Source organism: Lissotriton helveticus, chromosome 6 (assembly GCF_964261635.1).
Source record: "Lissotriton helveticus chromosome 6, aLisHel1.1, whole genome shotgun sequence".
Taxonomy (NCBI): domain Eukaryota; kingdom Metazoa; phylum Chordata; class Amphibia; order Caudata; family Salamandridae; genus Lissotriton; species Lissotriton helveticus.
The window spans coordinates 1,093,886,893-1,093,909,004 of record NC_136067.1 but is presented as its reverse complement, the minus strand read 5'-3'; the positions used below and the strand labels follow the sequence as shown (position 1 = coordinate 1,093,909,004).

The 22,112-nt window shown below is 47.7% G+C and overlaps 1 protein-coding gene across 4 annotated transcripts in view; it reads right to left on the bottom strand.

Moving 5' to 3' along the window:
* Positions 1 to 22,112, bottom strand: part of BIRC6 (baculoviral IAP repeat containing 6) — a 2,208,279-nt gene that overhangs the window by 99,493 nt on the left and 2,086,674 nt on the right. For all 4 annotated transcript variants that reach the window (XM_078648748.1, XM_078648749.1, XM_078648751.1 and 1 more), the window contains one exon: positions 18,610 to 18,771. In XM_078648748.1, coding sequence (XP_078504874.1) covers positions 18,610 to 18,771 — 162 coding nt within the window. The remainder of the gene's footprint in view (positions 1 to 18,609; positions 18,772 to 22,112) is intronic.

The following is a 22,112-nucleotide window of genomic DNA, read 5'->3' as shown; positions in this document are numbered from 1 at the left end:
CCTTCCGGAGGAGGTGATTGACGTCCCTGAGGTCCAAGATAAGAAGCAGGCCCATGTCCTTCTTGGGCACCAGAAAGTAGTGGGAATAACAACCACGTCCTACTTCTGGTGCAGGAATGAGCTCAATGGCCCCCTTGGCCAAGAGGGCTGCGACTTCCTGCCGAAGAAGTGCCAAATAATCCCCCGATATGGGGTGGTACTGGGGTGGGATGGCTGGAGGGGTAGTCTCGAAGGGGAGGGAGTAGCCCCTTCGGACTACTGTAAATCCCACCTGTCCTAAGTGATGGTGCACCAGTGGGGGGGGTGATGGCTAATTCTGCCGCCCACTGGCGTTTGATGGGCCTGAAAGACCGGACTAAGAAGGTTTTGAGGCAGTGGTGGCCGCGGTGGAGGTGGACTGACCTGCCCGCTGGCCCACTGACCCGTCACATCCACGCTTCGACTGTTGCTGTACAGGCTTGTGGCTCTGAAGCAAAAGTGTTGGGGCGCCCCTTCCGTGGCCAAGAAAGGAGCGAAAGTATTAGAAGAACAGGGTTAAACCCACTATTGTCATTAGGACCTGGGTGAGTATCAGTATAAAGGAAAAGGGGTCCAAGACAAAGGACAGAGTACTGCAATTTTGAATCTTAGTGCAAAATAAATTCTAGCAGCAAAAGCCAGTCGATGCAAAGGAATTTTAATCAAGTTTGCATGGTTCCCTCACATGGGATGAAATTCATCAAAACATTTCATTGTAAGCATGACAATTTTGTAAAAGACATACGTGCCCACAGTCACAACGGGTGAGGGGACAGTGAGGGTAGTGTCAGTGATAGGGTGGGGTCAAGAGATAGATTCACTCAGTGACAAACGAGAATTTTTAAATTTTGGAACTTAGTATGAGTGGTCCCTTTGGACAAAGGGCCACCTCAAGCGGCTCAAATAAGAGTCCAAGCAACCAAATTGTTAATCCACAGATCCAAACTCCATTACAGCCGTTAGAGTCCTGCTTGGGGTAGGAGATTGGTCGTTATCCGGCGGTCAACGTTTCGACCCGTATTATAGGTAGGTAAATGTTCCTTACAGGGCGGGTCTTCTTCAGGACAAAGGAGTTGTGGGTGGGCAACCTCCTAGGGAATATAGAAAACTTCATTTAGAATTACTTCGTACTCGCCACTCTAATTGATTAATAAAAAGGAGGGCGGATCACGAAAAAAGGGAATAGGACAATTAAAAACCATTTAATCCTGATGAGGAACTCCTGGTGACCAGCGACATTGTATCGTTGTATACGAGCATTCCCCAGGAAGAGGCACTAATGGTCGCCACTGTAGCTTTGGATAGCCGCGAGGCTCCTGTACAAGTCCCTACCTCATTCATTATTCTTTTACTTAAAATCGCTATGATGAGGAACTTCTTTATCTTTCAAAATGTATTCTACCTTCAGACAAAGGGCGTGGCGATGGGGGCCGCCTTTGCCCCGGACCTGGCGATCCTTTTTATGTCTTTCTATGAGAATACTTTTGTCATGTGTGATCTCAACCCATTCTGTCATCATATTCAATTGTGGGTACGCTACATCGACGATGTGCTGATGATTTGGAAGGGAGACAACATCGAACTCACACGCTTCCACACCTGGCTGAATCTGCGATCTCCAGACATTCAGTTTACGATACAGTCCAGCAACAACAAGATTGATTTCCTAGACATCACGATTGCGGAAGAGGATGGTATTTTATTCACTACCCTATTTAGAAAATCATCGGAGCGAAATTCGCTATTACAATATTCAAGCCACCACCCCCGTAGTCTTCGCGACAATTTGCCTTATGGACAGTTCCTTCGTGTACGAAGGAACTGTTCTAAGAAGGAAGACTACATGCAACAATCGGAGAACTGATGGGACGTCTAACAGAGAGAGGTTATCCCAAACGGCTCATCAAACGCTCTAGAAAGAGGGCATGGTTCTGTCATCGAGAAACCCTTTTGGAACCCACAACACGCATAAGACAGTCAGAAAAACGCATGATTTGCGTAACGACCTTTTCCACCAAAAGTAATGCCATCAAGAAGATTATAAACAAACATTGGGGCCTGATTGCTGATGACTTGGAAATCCCCACTGTCCCGATGCATGCTTTCAAAAAAGCAAGAAATGTGAAAGACTATGTAGTCTCATCCTATCTACAGTGCCCACCTGAACCCACTTTGGCCTCATGTTGGAACCTTACGCCAGTTGTTGGACATTTTAGATGTGGGAAGTGTAAAGCTTGTCCATCAACTATCCAGTCCAAAGAGTTTGTGTACAAAGACCATCGACATTTGTACAAAGAACACACAAATTGTAACACAAAAAATTTGATCTATGGCATAATTTGCCCATGTGATCTCATTTATGTGGGACAGACCCAACAGTGTGTTAAAGTCAGATTTCTATCACATTGTAGCAGGATTAGATGCAAGGTAGCAGGGGCACCTCTTGTCGAACATTGTGAGAAACACAACCATTTACCGGAAACACTAAAATGGGCGGTCCTTGAGCATGTAACACTAGGCCCCAGGGGTGGCGATGTGTCGAGTATCCTCGACATAAGAGAAATGAAGTGGATACATATCTTTAATTCTGTAGCCGAGGGCCTTAATGAATCTGAAAACAGTTTTGCACAGCTAGCTAATCTATGATTTCATATCTTTGGCTGTACTGACGTGATGACCGTAGATACTCACAAATGGCACTTTTAAGTATACGTAAGTTGGATAAAGGCATAATACCCCTTGTGACATGATATACATGTAATAATGTAGATCTATATGAATCATATACAACCATAGCCACGTTTAATTTGCTTACTGTACAAATGCAGGAGTTACACTATCCTATGAGATAGGTGCACTCTAATTGTGTTATGTGTCTTTTTGAATGTCATCATATGTTATACATGTAATAATGTGGAGTGAGATGATCTATACTGAAGTTAATTTCCGTTGGATTTGTTAACGGTACAAATTTAGGAGTTACACTATCCTATGAGACAGGTGCACTCAATTTTGTGCTATTTGTCTCTTAAATATTAACTCTTGCTCTCTTTTTGAATGAAAAGTCCTCCAAAATACGATAATTGCTCCATGTGATAGTGGTGTACCTAAAAAACCTTGGACCAAACAGTGTGTATTCTTGTGAACAAGAACTGCAGGAATGTTAGGCTACTTTCACAATGTACATTTCTTTAAATAATCCGTATCTATTTCTGAACATTCTTTCAGAATATTCCACTGGTTTATTTAATTAGCCACAATTTGCCCAATAATCTATTTCTGAACATTCTTTTAGAATATTTCACTGGTTTATTTAATTAGCCACAATTTGCCCAATATTGTAAAGATTTTTCTCGAACTTTGATAATCTGTCCACCCTGATCGACTCATATGTTATGAGTCTGCCCTCGTTTTCTATTGAAGTAAGGGACGTAGCTCCGCCCCCAGATTCTATTCCAGGAAGTAAGCGCGGTCTCGCTACTTCTGGCTGAATCGGTAGCATTCGGATTCATCTCCCGGGTCGTCGTAATTGGATTAAGGTAACACGCGCTGGCCGTTTTTAAAAACTAACATTTCCATTAGTAATGCGCAGGGGACCAGCGCATTTGATAGCGGTAGCATTCTTAATTAGTTATGTACATTTTTGCAGGGCCCGCTCTGAAAATCGTTCGTTTGTTTATCTAGACTGCACCGTCCGGACATACTGATATTGTGCTTTTAGGAATCCACGAGGCTTCAACAAAGTGGGGAGCCTGAATTTTTCCCCAATTTTTCCCTCGCTGAATCGAGGTATGTTCATGTAATAGCCCTTAACATTATGCTCATTTGGACAGTGCACTTTCAAAAAGGTTTGTGCACTCAGCAACGTCCACATTCTATGTCTTTCAGGGATCGGTACACCGCCATGACTGTCTGTGATTTAGTACTTGTTTCCACTGATAGCTCCCCGTGATTGGGCACAAGATTGATGATTATTGGTAAGCTCCCTTTCAGATCTTGGGACCTTTTCTCATGATACTGTGTGTAACAACTTTCTGTTTAGAATTTCCTTTTTCCTAGCCGGTCCATAATTTATTGGTATCTGTTGTTTCTTCATAAACAGGCCTTATTTCCGTAATTGGGCACAAGATTAACGATTATTGGTAAGCTCCCTTTCAGATCTTGTGACTATTCCGCATGTTACTTGTGTAACTATTCTCTGTTTTGAATTCACTTTTTCTAAGCCTGTCCATTATTTATTGGTATCTGTTGTTTCTTTATACACAGGCCTTATCTCTAGATTGGAGGAGCACTGGTCTCCGTACCATTCAAATCATTGATTCTATATCACTGTTTTAGTTTTTAGAAATAAGTGGTAAGCAGGCCAAATACAAATAACATAATGTTTAGCCATTCCTTATAATGGTAACTAGCTGCTCGAACATGCCCATGTTTAATTTTTTCTCTCTGACTTGAAGGTATGAAAATGTATTATCGGCATTCACTTTGAGCTACATTGACTTTGATGAGAAGCCCTGAGGAATTGCGAAACCCCTGAGGTACGCCTGGAATGGAGTTTAGTTGGACAATATGTACGGTACAGCTATAAAGCTAACCAAAAAAGCCCATCCTTCAGTCTGTGTATTAACATTGGTCCTAAAATCGTGATGATCTCACAAGTGTATCCTACTTGGGGATTACAATTGCATTTGAATCTTGGATACTGTGCCATGGACATTTTGTCTATGCAAACTCTTCAGTGCATATGTTTACTCAAATGACTCCCTTGACAACACGTTTTTTTAATTGTCCTATTCCCTTTTTTCGTGATCCGCCCTCCTTTTTATTAATCAATTAGAGTGGCGAGTACGAAGTAATTCTAAATGAAGTTTTCTATATTCCCTAGGAGGTTGCCCACCCACAACTCCTTTGTCCTGAAGAAGACCCGCCCTGTAAGGAACATTTACCTACCTATAATACGGGTCGAAACGTTGACCGCCGGATAACGACCAATCTCCTACCCCAAGCAGGACTCTAACGGCTGTAATGGAGTTTGGATCTGTGGATTAACAATTTGGTTGCTTGGACTCTTATTTGAGCCGCTTGAGGTGGCCCTTTGTCCAAAGGGACCACTCATACTAAGTTCCAAAATTTAAAAATTCTCGTTTGTCACTGAGTGAATCTGACTATCTCTTGACCCCACCCTATCACTGACACTACCCTCACTGTCCCCTCCCCGTTGTGACTGTGGGCACGTATGTCTTTTACAAAATTGTCATGCTTACAATGAAATGTTTTGATGAATTTCATCCCATGTGAGGGAACCATGCAAACTTGATTAAAATTCCTTTGCATCGACTGGCTTTTGCTGCTAGAATTTATTTTGCACTAAGATTCAAAATTGCAGTACTCTGTCCTTTGTCTTGGACCCCTTTTCCTTTATAAAGAAAGGAGCGAAAAGCAGAAGGCGGAGGAGGGCGCGAGGCCGAAAGGCCCAAGGACTTGGCCGTGGCCCACGAGTCCTTAAGGCATTCCAACGCACTATCCGCTTTATTGCCAAAACGGCAAATGCCATCAAAGGGCATGTCCATTAAGGTGTTCTGTACTTCCCCCGAAAAAACCAGTTGTCCTCGGTCAGGCGTGGTGACGGAGCATCACTGGCATGGAAATCGCTCTGCCCAGAGAGTCGGCGGTGTCAAGGCCACATCGAATTGTGAACTTCGCTGCATCTTTCCCTTCAGCAATTGCTTGAGAGAGCACTGTCGGGGCCTCCTCTGGACACTGAGGCAGCACCTGCGCCACCGTATCCCACAGAGAGTGGGAATAACGGCCCAAGATGCACGCAGTGTTGTCACACCGCAGCCTTGAACTGGCGGAAGAAACAATCTTCTTTCCGAACTGTTACAGTTTCTTGGATTCCCTGTCCGGGGGTGCGGAAGGGAATGCGCTTTGGGACGCAGAGGCTTGGACAACCAAGCTCTCAGGGGTGGGGTGTTAGGAAAGGAAAATGGAGTCGCCCGGGCCGGGCGATTGTGTTGGGACACGTTCCTATCCACAGGAGCCTCTGTGTTGGGCCTGGACCAGGTGCCTAAAAGAATGTCGGAAAGTGCATCATTAAAAGGCAGCAGTGGCTCTACAGAGGTAGCCGCCAGCTGAAGCACTTCTGTCATGATGTTAGTCCTGACGGCCACTGTAAGGAGTTGAAGGTGGAGAGCGTCGGCTGCCCTACGCTACACTACTGCGTACCTCGCACCCTCCTCCGTAGCCACTGTAGGAGGAGTTAGCAAGCCAAGGTCAGGAGAGGTGTCAAGAACGCTGGCATCCCACAATTCCTCAACCCAGTCCGGGCCAAACGCACACTGTGCTGTGAAAGGGTCCTCAGACCCCTCCCAGTCCTCCCCTTCATCCAAAGGCTGCTGGACAGCCCGAAAATAAGGAGGCTGGACATAGGGGTATAAAGGCCCCCATCAGCGTTGGCGTCAAGCGACGCCATTCCGGCGCCGTATCCACATCAGGGCTGAAACTGGGGATGACGTCGTCCGTGGGCACAGGCGACGTTGGAGGTGGTGCCGGTGGGGTCGACGTCGGTGGAGGTGTCACGAGGTCAACCGGTGTCGACCGGGATCCAGACCTGGATCCTTGGGGGCCCTGCGGCGCCGGAGCCGAAAGCGATGCCGGAGCCGCCGACAATGAAGAGTGAGGGCTACCAGTTGGCCCTGCAGGGCCCAAAGGCGCACCGGCGGGGCCCGACAGCCCAAAGAGGCGGGCTAGGGCTCACAGAAATTCCTGCAACTGGACTGGAGTCGCCAACAACCACGGGAAGGGTAGGAGGTAGGCCGGTGGCGGCTACGTAGGTTCTGCCGGAGCTGCAGAGGTGGCAACAACCGCACCCTCAGCCGCGACGGGCGAGGGGAAGCCGGAGAGCCATATCGCTTCTTCGACTTCTTGTGATGCTTCGCCTTACCTGACCCCGAGTGCGAAGACTTCGACCCGGCAAATGATGGTGATGGCTCCGCGACCGGTCCCTTGACTTTCCACGGGACCGGGACCTGTAACGGCGCGGAGCCGACTGCCGGACTTCAAGCAACTTTCGGGACCGCTCCAGCAAAGTCTTCGGTGCCATGGCCCAGCAGTCGGGGCACGACTTGGGGTCGTGGTCGCCCCCAGGCAGTAGAGACACACGCGGTGCGCGGGTCCGTCACCGACATCATACAATGACAGTCCCCGCAGGACTTGAATCCGGGCATCCCTACAGCACCAGGAGTCGATCGACTCGAGAAACAGAGACAAAAAGGCCTAGAAAACCTCAGTCACAAAGTGACCGGGGGTACCGCTCTCTCCGGATCTGCGCTTGCTGGCGCGAAAAAGAAAGAACTGACGTCAGCGTGCGAGGGCGGCGTCTAAGTAGCTGCTGCGACGTCATCCCGGCGTCCACGACGCCAAAGACAGACGCGGAGCAGCACAATGCCACCTTCTGACATGCCGGGGTACTGCTGACGAAAACTTTTCAGATCCAGTCTGACGCCTGGGGGTAATTCTAAGGTAAGGAATCTATCACTACGTGTTTCTTTCAGATGTCCTGGACACTCCTTTGAGGAGGGATGACACAAAGCCAAACTGTGTCCAGAATGCTTTCGAAGAAGGGGCGTATCCGAGGAAGAGCCAGGTGTGACTTTGGCATGTTGATAGCAAATCACAAAGATGACAGGAGTTTAACATAGCCTGGAGATCGCTGCTGAATGCCTAGGGCTTACCAGTATTCAAAAGCCAGTCATCAAGGTAGGGGAGGACTAGGACCCCCAACCTCTTAATATGTGCAGCTATTATCACCATCACTTTTGTGATAACCCATGGGGCATTTGCGAGATGAAAGGAGAAGCACAGCAAACTGAAAATGCTCCTGTCCAACCACAGCCCATAGGTAGCGCCAATGACCCTGCAGGATATGGGCATTCTGCAGATCCAACGCCACCATCCAGTATCAAGGATTAAGGGCACACAAGACATAAGCTAGAGTAAGCGTCTTGAATTGTTCCTGCTAGTGGAAAGCATTGAGAAACTGCAGGTCTAAAATAGGATGAAGTCCTCCGTAATTCTTTGGCACCAAAAAGTAGTGGGAATAACAACCATGACTTACTTCTGGTACAGGTATCCTCGACAGCCCCTTTAGCCAAACTGGCTTGCATGCCCTGCTGTAATGCAGACAGATGGTCTTCCGTCAGTCATTCGGAGGACGTGGGTGTGCTGCAGGAAGGTTATGAGGGCAAAACATTTTCCTTTCGGTCAATTTGCAGGACCTACCTGTGCAAAGTTATGGCTAGCCAACCCAGTGAGAACAGTTAGATCCTGCCTCCAACCAGGTGACTGTGCTTCATCAAGGGCGCAGTAGAGAGTTTGGCAGGTGCTGCTGCGGGGGAACAGTAGATGGACTGGCAGCTGTCTCTGGACGCAGGGTCAGTGCTTGCCACAGCCTTGGCCAAAAAACTGCTGGACACCTTGCTAAGGTTGTAATCACTGTTGATATATGGCATCTCTGTCAAAACCACAAACTGCACAGTAATATGGATAAAGCTAGCAAAGTGGGAAGGCAGATAATCTGAGGAATCGTGCTACTCTTTAAAGCGCTCTATAATGGATTTTGCCTTTTTGCCCAAGAGACCAGTTCCCACTCTTAAAGAACGGTGGGAGGAGGATCTGGGGCCCCTGGAGGAGGCAGACTGGCAGGAAGCATTAGCATCTCCAAGGGAGTTAGCAATCCCCTCAAGGCTGCGGTTACTACAATAAAAAATCCTACATAGAACTTATTATACACATACACTTCTGTATAAATAGGGAAATGCCAGAACACCACTATGCCTATGGCAATGCGGCCTCCCAGGGACATTTATACACACCATATGGGGGTGCACCATCATTCAGACCTACTGGGAAGCAATAATGTGCACGATCTCGCAGGACAACGGGATAGAGGTCCTCCCGGAACTAAAATGTGGTCTTATTAATATTTGGGAACCTACAGACCTCAATCAATCGGACCAGGACTGGGTAATTCTCGGCCTAACATTAGCAAAACTCAATATCGCTCTAAACTGGGGATCCGGACAGTCCCCAACCCTGCAGAAATGGTGCCAAGATATGGATTCTACAATGGTAACGGAGAAAGCAGTATACGTGCATAGGGGATGCCCCTAAAAGTGGACCCACATCTGGGGGAAATGGACCACACATCGTGGAAAAATATGTGAGCCCCCCAAGAGGACGATGAATCTGATACTTGCGACTGACTAGACTATAAATACAGACAGTTGGTGCTCTGTGTAATGAACCAATTGGGGATTGTGCTTTATAGATACTCTGATAAACAAAATTACAGTTGTATAGGAACTGTGACTGTATACAAATGTGTATGCAGTATTAATTGTGCGATTTGATTATCAACATGAACATGTACCGTTTTCTTATACGTTGCTACATAAAATATATATATATTTTTTTAAAACAGTTCCACCAAAGGGCATGTCCATAAGGGATGACTGGGCATCACCTGAAAAGCCTATCAACCACACCCAGGCATGGTGACACTAGTGTCAATTCCTCACTCAAAAGAATCTGTGGTGTCCAGCCCACAATGAATCATAAATCAGGCAATGTCATGGCCATCCTGAATAGCCTGGGTGAGGGTTGGAGGAAAGGTCTCCCTTTATACCTGGGAAAATCTGAGCACTTGAATCCCAGATGGATTGGGAGTATTGGCCCAGCAGGCAGCTGGCATTAACAGCAAGCGGACTGTTGTGCTGTTAGTGACTGTGGACAATCCTACCACAGGGGTACATTCTTATCACGGATTTGTACCTGCACTTCTGAACATCATTTTGAGTTTCACACCCATTTAAACTTTACACATGTTACGTACTTGCTGAGGCCTGTGCCTTTCAAGAGAATGAGGCCCGTGCCTTTCAAGAGAATGAGGCCAGTACGGCATTGAGCGGGGGTATTTGATACCCATGACCCACCAAAATTACGAGCCTACACTGAACTTAGTTGATCGAGATTTACAGTTACTCTACATCAGTGGTTCCCAAACTTTTGACTCCTGAGGACCCCCACTGAACCACTACTGGAAGCCGGGGACCCCCAAGCAATTCGTACAATTTAAATTTCTTTTTAAAAACGCCTTTTGAAGCAGAGGCAATTTCAAGAGGGAGACAGCCTGAATTGGGTCTATTGGCATGGACATGTATGCATACAGCAGTGTATTATTTAGTGGAACAAGTCTCCTGCTCTCAGCCATAGCAGCACCTCTACATTCTCATTCCAGAGCCTTGGAGTGGTGACCCTTCCTTACAGCAACAGGTTGAATGATTGTGAATTATTAGCATTTTTGCCTATTCACAGTTTAAGAAGGTCTAAAATATTATACAATTATGAAGCATTTTATAATAAAGACATGCCCCAAGGAGCAACGAATATTGTGAAAATTCTAACAAGATAGTGCAAAAAAGCGATGAGTCCAGTGTACAGAGCAAATTCAAGGTCTATATTAGGAGTTCATCATGGAAGTGCAAGAGATGGCACGAAGGTATCTGCACAGGAGGCATATTGTTTCAGCGAGATCATGGAACAATGCTATGGCAATTACCATAAACCCCTGTTAGACAATCTTTAGTCACAGACAGCAGAACAACATTTTACCACCAAGGGATGAGCAGTGCAGTTAAGGCATATTTCAGAGAGGCCTCGCGTGGCACCTGACAACCCTCTCCTGTTAGGATGCCCACTGCGCCGTCCCTTGCCAACAACAAACTGCAAAGGCTACACAGAATAAGAGCTTCATATGTCTGAATATGAAAGCTTGACAACACACATAATTCACCCAAGGGCTTGTGGAAAGTGAGCAATCAGACAACAGCACGAAAATCCTACTGCTGATCCTGCCTGCATCTATTTTTACCTGCCTGCCAAGTAACGGTAACCTATACACATGTGCCTTTCAACGCTTTATTGCTTTTATTGTATTGCCTGTATTTTCATTGTTGTGTCTGTGACTGCTGTTGTCTGTGTTCCCCCTCTGTCTGTACATGGTACATGGTCCGTGCCCCTTTTTCTTCCCTCTGTTCCCCTCGCTGTCCCCATGCTCTCGATGCCCGGTCTTTCCTTCTGTTCCCCTCGCTGCCCCCGTGCCTCTCTGCCCGTTCTGCCTTCTGTTCTTAGCTGCCCCTATATTTCTCGTTTTTTGTGCCCGTCTGCCCTATGTGCCACTCGTTTTTCTCTAGTTTTTGTGCCCCTTTTGCCTTCTGTTCCACTCGTTTTCCCCTCGTTTTTTGTGCCTTTCTGCCCTCTGTTCCACTCGTTTTTCCCTAGTTTTTTGTGCCTTTCTGCCTTCTGTTCCACTCGTTGTTTGTGCCTTTCTGCCCTGTTCCACTTGTTTTTCCCTCGTTTTTTGTGCCCTTCTGCCCTCTGTTCCACTCGTTTTTGTGCCTTTCTGCCCTCTGTGCCACTTGTTTTTCCCTCGTTTTTTGTGCCTTTCTGCCCTCTGTTCCACTCGTTTTTTGTGCCCTTCTGCCCTCTGTTCCACTCGTTTTTTGTGCCTTTCTGCCCTCTGTTCCACTCGGTTTTCCCTCGTTTTTTTGTGACCGTCTGCCCTCTGTTCAACTCGTCTTTTGTGCCTTTCTGCCCTCTGTGCCACTTGTTTTTCCCTCATTTTTTGTGCCTTTCTGCCCTCTGTTCCACTCGTTTTTCCCTCATTTTTTGTGCCTTTCTGCCCTCTGTTCCACTCGTTTTTCCCTCGTTTTTTGTGCCTTTCTGCCCTCTGTTCCACTTGTGTTTCTCTCGTTTTTTGTGCCCTTCTGCCCTGTTCCACTAGTTTTTTGTGCCTTTCTACCCTCTGTTCCACCCGGTTTTCCCTTGTTTTTTGTTCCCTTCTGCCCTCTGTTCCACTCGTTTTTTTGTGCCTTTCTGCCCTCTGTTCCACTCGTTTTCCCTTGTTTTTTGTGCCTTTCTGCCCTCTGTTCCACTCGTTTAACCCGCGTTTTTTGTGCTCTTCTGCACTCTGTTCCACTCGTTTTTTGTACCCTTCTGCCCTCTGTCCCACTTATTTTTTGGGCCTTTCTGCCCTCTGTTTCACTCATTTTTCCCTTGTTTTTTGTGCCTTTCTGCCCTCTGTTCCACTCGTTTTTCCCTCGTTTTTTGTGCCCTTCTGCCCTCTGTTCCACTCGTTTTTTCCTTGTTTTTGTGCCCCTTTTGCCGTCTGTTCCACTCATTTCCCAGCCGCTGTGCCCCCTGCGGCCCCGCCCCCCTGACAACCCACTGCCCATTTGCTGCCCCCGCCTCCGATTGTATTGTTGTGGTCTTGCCGCCCCTGCGCCAATATTCTCAGCTCTTGTGTGCTGTGAGGACGCATGGGCGTTTAATTTTTCACTACGACAGGCGATCGAGTCCTGCGAACCCCTGGGAATGTCTCACGGACCCCTGGGGGTCTGCGGACCACAGTTTGTGAAACGCTGCTCTACATGATAGTCGCAAGGAAACTTCACACGCAGTCTGATGCACCTTCGTGCCTTTTCGCTGTTGGACTCAACTGTTACTATATTTCTATACTGCCTCGAAAAAGTCTGAGTACAGACGAAACACATGTCGGCTAGATCGTTTGCTGGGAATCTTTAAAAAAAAAAGAATTAATAAAGACAAGGATCGGAAAATTGTTTAACTTGTTCTTGGACTGTTGCACAAGTTACTTACCTTCGGTAACGATATAGCTGTAAGAAACAGTAGTTAGTGTTAGATTCCTTACCTTAGAATATCCCCAGGCGTCAGGCTGGATCCGGAAAGTTTTCGTCAGCAGTACCGGTGCGCATCGGTAGGCGTCGTCTGTGGCTCCGCGTCCGTCGTCGTGATCGCCAGGATGACATCGGAGTACTTAGACGCAGCCCTCACGCTCCGACGTCAGTTCTGTACATAGCTTTCCGTGCCAGGAACGCAGAGTCATGATAGAAACCGACACTGGTGCCATGAAACTAGGCTCTGAAAGGGATGTCCTTAACCCTAGATATCGGTTCCCAGAACAGGGAGGATGGGTGGGGCGGTAAGGAATCTCACACCAACTACTGTTTCTCACAGATATATCGTTACCGAAGGTAAGTAACTTGTGCATCTGTAAGAAACAGGTTAGTGTTAGATTCCTTACCTTAGAATAGGTACTCCAGCAATACCAACCCCGGTGGTGGGTCTGCAAACCAAGATCACACCAGAAAGTCCTGGAGAACAGAACGGCCAAAAAAAGCCATCTCTCCGGACTTGGCTGTCCAGGCAGTAGTGCCTAGCAAACGTGTGCAGCGACGCCCAGGTAGCTGCCTGTCGGATGTCCTGCAAGGGGACTCCCCGACCAAGGGCTGTAGTAGCCGCTGTGACCAGAGTGGAATGGGCGCGCAGCCCCACAGGAGCCTCCTTCGCCAAGGAGTAACAAACCTTGATGCACAAGACGACTCACCGAGAGATGGTCCGCTTGTGCACCGCCCGTCCCTTCTTAGCACTCACGTAACCAACAAAGAGCTGGTCCTTTTCCCGGAAATGGCGTGTGCGGTCTAGATAGAAGGAGAGTGCACGTTTTGGGTCCAGACGGTCGAGCCTCTCTTCCTCTTTCGAGGGATGCGGAGGCGGAAAGAAGGTGGGCAAGGTGACGAACTGCCCGATATGAAAGGCTGGAACCACCCTGGGCAGGAAAGAAGGACGAGTCCTCAGAACAACCTTGTCCGGATGGACAGAGAGGAAAGGAGGTTTGAAAGATAGAGCCTGGAGCTCACTCACTCTCCTGGCAGAAGTGATGGCCACCAGGAATGCAGTTTTAAGAGTCAGAAGACGAAGCGGACAGTTATGAAGTGGCTCAAAGGGAGCGCACATCAGATAAGTCAGTACAAGGTTCAAGTCCCACTGAGGCATCACAAAGGGAACAGGAGGAAACATGTGTGTGATGCCTTTCAAGAATCTATTTACAACAAGGGACTTGAAAAGAGAAGGCTGATCAGGAAGTCTTAAGAAGGCTGAAATGACCGAGAGGTAGCCTTTGATAGTGCCCAGAGCAGAGCCCTGCTGGGCAATTGAAAGAAGGAAGAGGAGAACCTCTGAAAGGGGGGTAGAGAGAGGATCCACAGCCTTTGCTGTGCACCATGCCACACCTTTGTTCCACCTGCGGGCGTATACCGATTTTGGGGAGGGACGCCTGGCTGCCAGAAGCACATCACAGACTTCAGGAAGCAAGTCAAATGGCCTCAACTGCCGTCGCTCAATCTCCACGCATGTAGGTGGAGACTGGACAGGTTCGGGTGGAGGACCGTCCCCTGCTGCTGCGACAGAAGGTCCTCCTGAAGGGGCAGACGAATCGGGGGATCGACTGACATACTGAGTAGCTCGGGATACCATACTCTTCGAGCTCAGTCAGGGGCCACAAGGATGGCTTGTGCCCGGTCGCGCCTGATCTTCTTCAGCACTCTGGGCAGAAGTGGTATAGACGGAAAGGCGTACAACAGACCGCAGCTCTACTCGTGACGAAAAGCGCCTCCGAGCGAGTGCCGCCTTGGAACGTGTGGAACTGGTGACAGTGCTCGTTCTCTTTGGTGGCGAATAGATCTAACCAAGGTTCTCCCCACTGCTGAAAGAGACCTTGCGCCACGTCCAAGTTCAGACCCCACTCGTGATCCATCATGCACCAGCGGCTGAGTTTGTCCGCCCTGGCGTTCCAGGAACCTGCCAGGTGTTCAACCACCAGGGTGATGCCCTGGTGTTCCAGCCATGTCCAGAGGCGCAGAGCCTCCTGACAAAGGGTCCACGATCCCACCCTGCCCTGTTTGTTGCAGTACCACATGGCGGTGGTGTTGTCCGTGAACACCTGCACTACACTTCCCCGGACAGAGGGAAGGAATGCCTTCAGTGCAAGTCAGATCGCCCGCAGCTCCAGAAGGTTGGGAAAGGCCTCTGATCTCCGCCTCTCCCATGTGGCCCCCCCATCCCAGGAGGGACGCATCCGTCACTACTATGTGCTCCGGTTGAGGTAGGGAGAGGTATCTGGCGCTGACCCAATCGCGGTTCGTGAGCCACCACTGCAACTGACTCGCAGTGCCTTCCGAGATCAGGAAGTGGTCGGACAGATTGCCCTGATGCTGTGCCCACTGAAACTTCAGGTCCCACTGCAGAGCCTGCATCCGCCACCTGGCGTGACGCACCAGAAGGATGCAGGAGGTCATCAGCCCCAGGAGCTGCAGCGTCAACCTGACCGAGACTCGGGATAAAGGCTGAAAGATCGGAATCAGAGCCTGAATATCCTGAACCCCCTGTTCGGGGGGATAAACCCAAAACTGCGCTGAGTCCAGAACTGCTCCGATGAAAAGGAGCTTCTGAGAGGGGCACCGGTGTGACTTCGGCATGTTGATGGAGAACCCCAGCGAGTGCAGGAGGTCGGCCGTAGTCTGGAGGTGGGAAACGACTGTTTTGGGCGAGCCCGCCTTCAACAACCAGTCATCGAGATAGGGGAAGACTGAAACCCCTGATCTGCGCAGATGAGCTGCGACCACCGCCATCACTTTCGTGAACACCCGAGGGGCGCTGGTAAGGTCGAAGGGGAGCACAGTAAACTGAAAGTGCTCTTGAGGCTGGCTCTGCGGCCTGTGGCTGGCGGGACGTGTGTGGGTGCGCCTCCCTTGGCCACGAAAGGGGCAAAAAGCAGAAGTTTGCTGGCGCTGGCCAGACAGGCCAAAGGACTTGGGCCTAGCCCTGGAGTCAAGTCAAGTCAAGTCAAGTGCACTGTCTGCTTTGTCACCAAAGAGGCGACGGCCATCGAAGTGGATGTCCATGAGCGTGGCTTGGACATCGCCTGAGAAATTGGCGGACCTCAGCCAGGCGTGGCGGTGAACTGCCACCATCGTGGTAATCGCCCTTCCCAGTGAGTCCGTGGTATCCAGTCCACACCTGATGGAATAACGCGCCGCATCCCGCCCCTCCGCAAGGGCTTGGGCGAGCCGGGTCCGGGCCTCCTCCGAGCACTGGGGCAGCACGTCCGCAACCGAGTCCCACAAGGAGTGGGTATAACGGCCCAAAAGGCAAGCGGTGTTGATAGACCGCAACCCCAAACTCAATGAGAAGAACAGTTTCTTCCCAAACTGATCAAACCTTTTGGATTCCCGATCCGGGGGAGCGGTCGGGAATGCGGTCTGGGACGTATAGGCCTTGATCACCAGACTCTCTGGGGTGGGGTGCACGGACAGAAAGCTAGGGTCGCCCGGAGCCGAGCGGTGGCATCGGGCCACATTCCGATCCACAGGGGGCACTGTGGAGGGCTTGGACCAGGTGCCCAACAGAACGTGAGGGTCTCATTGAACGGCAGTAGAGGCTCCGAGGAGCTTACTGGCAGCTGAAGCACCTCAGTGAGGAGATTAGTCCTCACGGCCGCCGCAGGGAGCTCAAGAGCCAAGGCCTTGGCTGCGCAACACCACGCCATACGTACCACCCTCCCCCGTAGCCACGGAGGGAGGAGAGATGAATCCAGTGTCGGGCGAAGTGTCCAACCCACTGGCCTTCCCTAGCTCATCTGCCTAGTCCTGGCTCAACTGGCACTGCTGTGCCAGAGGGTCCTCAGACCCCTCCCAGTCCTTCCCTTCATCCGTGTCCTGGTATACAGGCTGGAATGACGAAGCCGGGTCGTCAGACCCGGACTGAAACTGGGGCCGACGTCATCCGAGGACAGCACCGTTAGCGACACCAGGGAGGTCGGCGCCAGCAGAGGAGTTGTAAGGTCAACTGGCGTAGACCGGGATCCAGGCAGGGATCCCACGGGGGCCGACGGCGTCGGGACGGAATTAGACTACGGCGCTGGGACCGAAGCATCTGACGGCGCTGGGGCCGGAGCCACCAGCCCGCCGAGGCCCCCAGTCGGGTCTGCGGGGCCCGAAGGCGCCACGGTTGGCCTCAACGAAGGGAAGTGAGTCCTCATGGCAATGTGAAATGTGCCTATTATGCTCAATGCTCATGAGCCTTCAGAAAAACGCTGGGGACCCTGTGCTACTTAGCACTATATGTGGGGATAATAACTCAATCGATCGTCCCTTCCCGTCTTCCCTTCCCCCTTACATCAAGTGCTCCCGCGTACCCGTTGGTTAGTAGCACGCCGCGCTCCGTAGTGGGGTGCAAACACCCCTATGATGAAGCATGACACCAAGGGCCCTTTTGGTGTGTGAGGGTTATTTAAAGAACACAATGTGCTTCCCACCATTGTAGGAAACATATCCATCCCACCCAAGACCATATATCTTGTTTCACCTATTCCTCGTGGGTGGATTCCATTTGTTTAATAATTATAGTCAGGAGAGATTGAATCCACTCCCTGTGTCCCTCCGGACACTTCCTCTTTCCACTCCCTCCTTTGATACTTATGATAGATCCTGTCTCTACCAGATAACACGTTATCGAAGGTAAGTAACTTGCTCATCTGATAGAGACATCTAAGCCCCAGATTCCTTACTTTAAAATCAAATGACAAAGCCATACCATCCCCAGAGGAGGGTCTGTGAACAATAAACCTGGATAGTCTCTTACTAAGAGCAAGCTGGCCCAAAATAAGAGTGAGAGAGAGGACCAGAAATGTACAATAACGCAGGTGTACAGATACACACCCAACCCTATAGAGTACCCTAAAAGGGACCATAGGTAAATAAAGTTGCAAGACTCAAACCACAGGAATAATATACCCATGTCGGAAAGAGAAGACTGTTTTAAGATCGCTCTTCACAATAACTGTGGACAGAACCCCAGTAACAAATATAAGGCAATAAACACGTGGGGAAGATATCACCCATGCCAATAAGACTGTCTTCAACCACAAAGGTTATATATTCAAACCCGAACAGCATGTTCAAACCAATAAAACCAGAACAGCCAAACATGCCGCTGAACCACACCTGTAAACCACCTATGGACCAGACAGCTCTGTTAAAAGCATAGAGAAAATCCATCCTCCAGGAAGAAAACAAATGTTCATATAAAAGATTTTGTATAAAGTTTTCCAGATCGAGTTTCATGCCTGAGGAAGATTCAAAAATAAAGAATCTGCAGCTTGATGTCTCTATCAGATGAAAAGTTCAAGAGCGGAGTGCTAGATCTGCGCTTAAGGGTGCTAAAAAAAAGGAACTGATGTTAGCATGCAGGGGTGGCACTTCTATATACGATCCAGAGTCATCATTTCCAGAGACGAGGCGACGTTGCTCGAGAGTTGGTGGGCATCACCTATCGGCGTGCAGGAGCTATAGCAAAAAAAAACCATAGGGTCCAATTTGGTGCCTAGGGGAATTCAAAAGCTGAGGAACATGCAGTTAGATGTACCTTTCATAAACAGTTGAATCAATTTACTTCATTAACATTTTAAGGCAACATTTTCTTTTTACGAAAAGTGCAATGTTTGCTTTTCACTGTAAAATCAGGACTTCAATAAGTAATTTCAATTCCAAAATTCCTATGGAATGTGTGGGAAACAATTAGTAAAACAAAAAAAACATAATAATCAAGAACAAAAAATCTTTTGTCAGTTCCTACACCTACTACAAAAATAATTAGAAATTGGTGCACATTTACCTTGCCATCATTATAAAGGTTTGGATTGAACCGCACACTGTGTCCACCAGTTGTCTCCAAATTTACTAGAGGAGGGGAATTGGGATAGTCTTGAGGAAAATACACATCAAATTCAAAGCACCCATTTGCATAAGGGGTGTCAGCGGGACCAGTTATCAAGACCTAACAAAGAATAAAAATGTTATCCAGGAAATAAAAAAATACGACCATTCGATTACTACTTGATTTACCAACTCTATTAAAAACCATGGTAAACAATGATGATGCAATAATGACCATTTAAACAGCACAAACCAATAAGGGAATTCTCAATCCAACCTACTAGATGTTATGAATGACCAATCATTGGTGCTCTTGTTGACAATGTCAAGATTAAGGAATAGGTCTTGTTGTGACTGAAACTGTGACCTGCCCACTATTTCTTTGTTTGACTGTGCTTTCTTATGTTCAATTACATGTGAAGGTGAAATACGTAGACATCTGTCAGTCTTTATTGATTCTCAGTGATTGTCTACCAAGGTTTAGAAGTACTGCATATGCATGCCCATTTGGTGCATAAATTGACTAGTTCTGCATAACCAACGTATTTGCATGTACTATTTAACTAAATGGGTATGTTGATGCAACGGTGCACTCGAAGTAAGAAAATGTCTTAGAAGCAACAGATTCATTATTATATTTCCAGTAAGGACATGAGGTAAGGATACATGTTAATGTTGGGGCTATTGATAAGTAAGACACGTCTGTGTCTCTCACTTTGCAGTGTGGACGATTGTTATTGAAGGTTGCCATTTTCCCTAATGTCAGAGCCATTCCTGTTATAAGAACAGGATTTTATATGGGACTACCTAGTTGGGGAGCAGCAGGGTCCTGAAAGGATATGCTCTGCTTTGTTAGAAAACAATCATGTATCGGATTCTGTATACTTTTAAACTGTGCAGGGTAGGTGGTATACGGACATGTGATGTACTTGGTGACACAATACCAAATACCAAGAGCTTGAGAAAGGAAATGGGCTACAACATAACAATATGTTCAAATTACGCTGTGTGATATGATTAATATTTCAGTGAAACACCAAAAGTTAAAGTGGGGTTATAGTTAGGTGTTGAAATAAGATAAAAACAAATGTTTAAAAACCCCCAAAACAATGAAATTCACCACTTATAGTTCATTGGACTAACTATAATTTATCCCTCATCCATGCACTGCTTATATCTTCACATATTTAAATAATAATGATATGTTAAATGGCATCACTGAATATCTATCTATCTATCTCAGCAGCCACCACTGGGTAATTCTAGTTCAATTTACTCCCCAAAAAGCTCATCGACTTCAGCTCCTCCTAGAAAGATTAGGTTTGATCTGTCAAGCAGGGGCAGAGAAAAAGAAGGGGATCCGAAACACGTTTTACCCATGCAATTTTACATAGGAAAATGTAATAGAAATACCGGAAAACAGCTGAAAGGAATTACACCAAATTTGGCAAAAAGTGAGCTCTTGGCCCTGAAAGCACGCTTTCTGTAATTTGGTGCAAATCCTTTCGCTAGTTTTTGAGGTTCGAAAAAATTGTATATTTAATGCCACAGAGATGAAAGATCTCAACACCTGATTAGCTACCACCACATCTGCAAAGAAGAGGAGGTAGCCAATTTAGGACTCAGGGAATCAGTCCCATTCTGAGAAACAACAGTAAAAACATATAGAGGAACAGGGTAGGGACACCCTGCCACCCTAATTCTGATGGGGGTGGTCTCAGAGGGACCCGCGTGGCCCAAAACTGTTTTTTTTCTAAATTGTTACAGTAGATCCGTAGGGCTGACACATTTTATTTGCGGGGTTCCGCCCTTTTGAAAAGTTATCCGCTACTGGGTGGGCCAGTGCCCTGGTAGGGCTAGGGGGAGGGGGGAATCGACTGAACGCTATATTTTGGGGAGGGACCATGTGGCTCTCCTCGCCAAGCCTTTTAGGGGCCCCGGGAATCTCATTATACACGTCAGGTGTGATTTGTGATGAGGAGAGTTTGATCCGGATCCGCGCTGATGGCATGGAAAAAAGAAACTGAGTTCAGCGTACTGGAGTAGCGCCTACATACGCACTGCACCAGTCACTTCCAGTACTGATTCAACAGTCCCTTTCCCTCTAAAGAAGACTCTTGATCCTGGTTGAAACAGCAGTACAGTAGGAGACAGAGAAGTTTCTTGAGACAGATTTAATTAGTTATTTTAGCTGAAGAAGAACTCTCTATTGAGACTTCCCATACCCTAATACATCTCTTGAGGATGAGAAGACTCCTAACATTCTGAACAGAGGGTACCCAGGTGATTAATCTTTTGGAATTACAGGGCTTAAGGAGAACCTCAATCACAAGGTTTAGATCCAGTATATGAGCCCCGAATTGTGTTACTTCCAACTTGCAACATCCTAAGAGAGCTGACTCATTACAAGTGAAAACCGTCCTGCTTGTTTGCTGTTCAGATGATCATGTTCCAAAGCAGGGCGACAGAGCCTTTAGCTTGGCAATGCAGCGCCTAGAATAGTTTTGCTTTTGGTTTTATTTAAGGGGTCTGCATCTTGCATGGATGTTGCACCAACTGGCAGGTGTTCCTAAAAAGAGCAGTACTAGAGTATAAGGTCCTTGGTCGAAGGCGAGAAGAGTTTGGCTTAGAGTTGGACAGGGCTATTGACACGGGGTCCTCCTCCAGTGCTGGTGGAGTCGATCTCAAAGGAATGGATTTTGGTGATGGATGATAAGGAGGCTCCAACCAATCCAGCTCTAGTACAGGGAGTATAGGTGTTTTCAGAAAAATGCAGGCATAGGAGAGCATCGAGAAACTAACTAAACTAAACCATAGTCCTTGCATAGCACCAGGTGACAGCTGGTGAAGAAATCCGAGCCGCTCAGTTATTTTGATCTTAAGCCACCTAAGTTGAAGAACCAACAGGATCAAGACTCATGGTGAATCCTCTGTGATCATGTGTGGTGCACTTATGACTGTTGCCGTTCCAATGGGTGTAAGAGGTCAGGGAAACTTGTTAATTTTGAAGGATGACATCACAGAAGGCTTCGGCATGTAACATGCTATAAGCTGTGAGAGGTAATCTAACCACCTACTTTACTTTAAGGATTTTAAGGGCCAGAATGGGTGTTAAGGCAAAACATAGCACTCCCAAGGGTTTTCCAGGAGTACACCACCCTAAATGATCAGAGTCTGATTTCTAATGCAAATAGGAAAAGAAGTGTTTATGGTTACTATGTTTCTTAAACTCCGGGTGAAAGTTGAAAGCTCTTCTTAGCCTGGTTAAACGTTTCTTGTTGGTGTAATGCCAAAAACAAATTAGCTACCTCCATGAGGGTTTGGCTTGCATCTTGGCAGACATATCACAGGTCTGTGTGCCATGGTCTGGACACCATAAACTGCATGAAGCTCCTTACTAGACTTGAGACAGTTTGGACATTTTACAGGATCTACTCGGTATAATCAAAGAAGATATCAGAG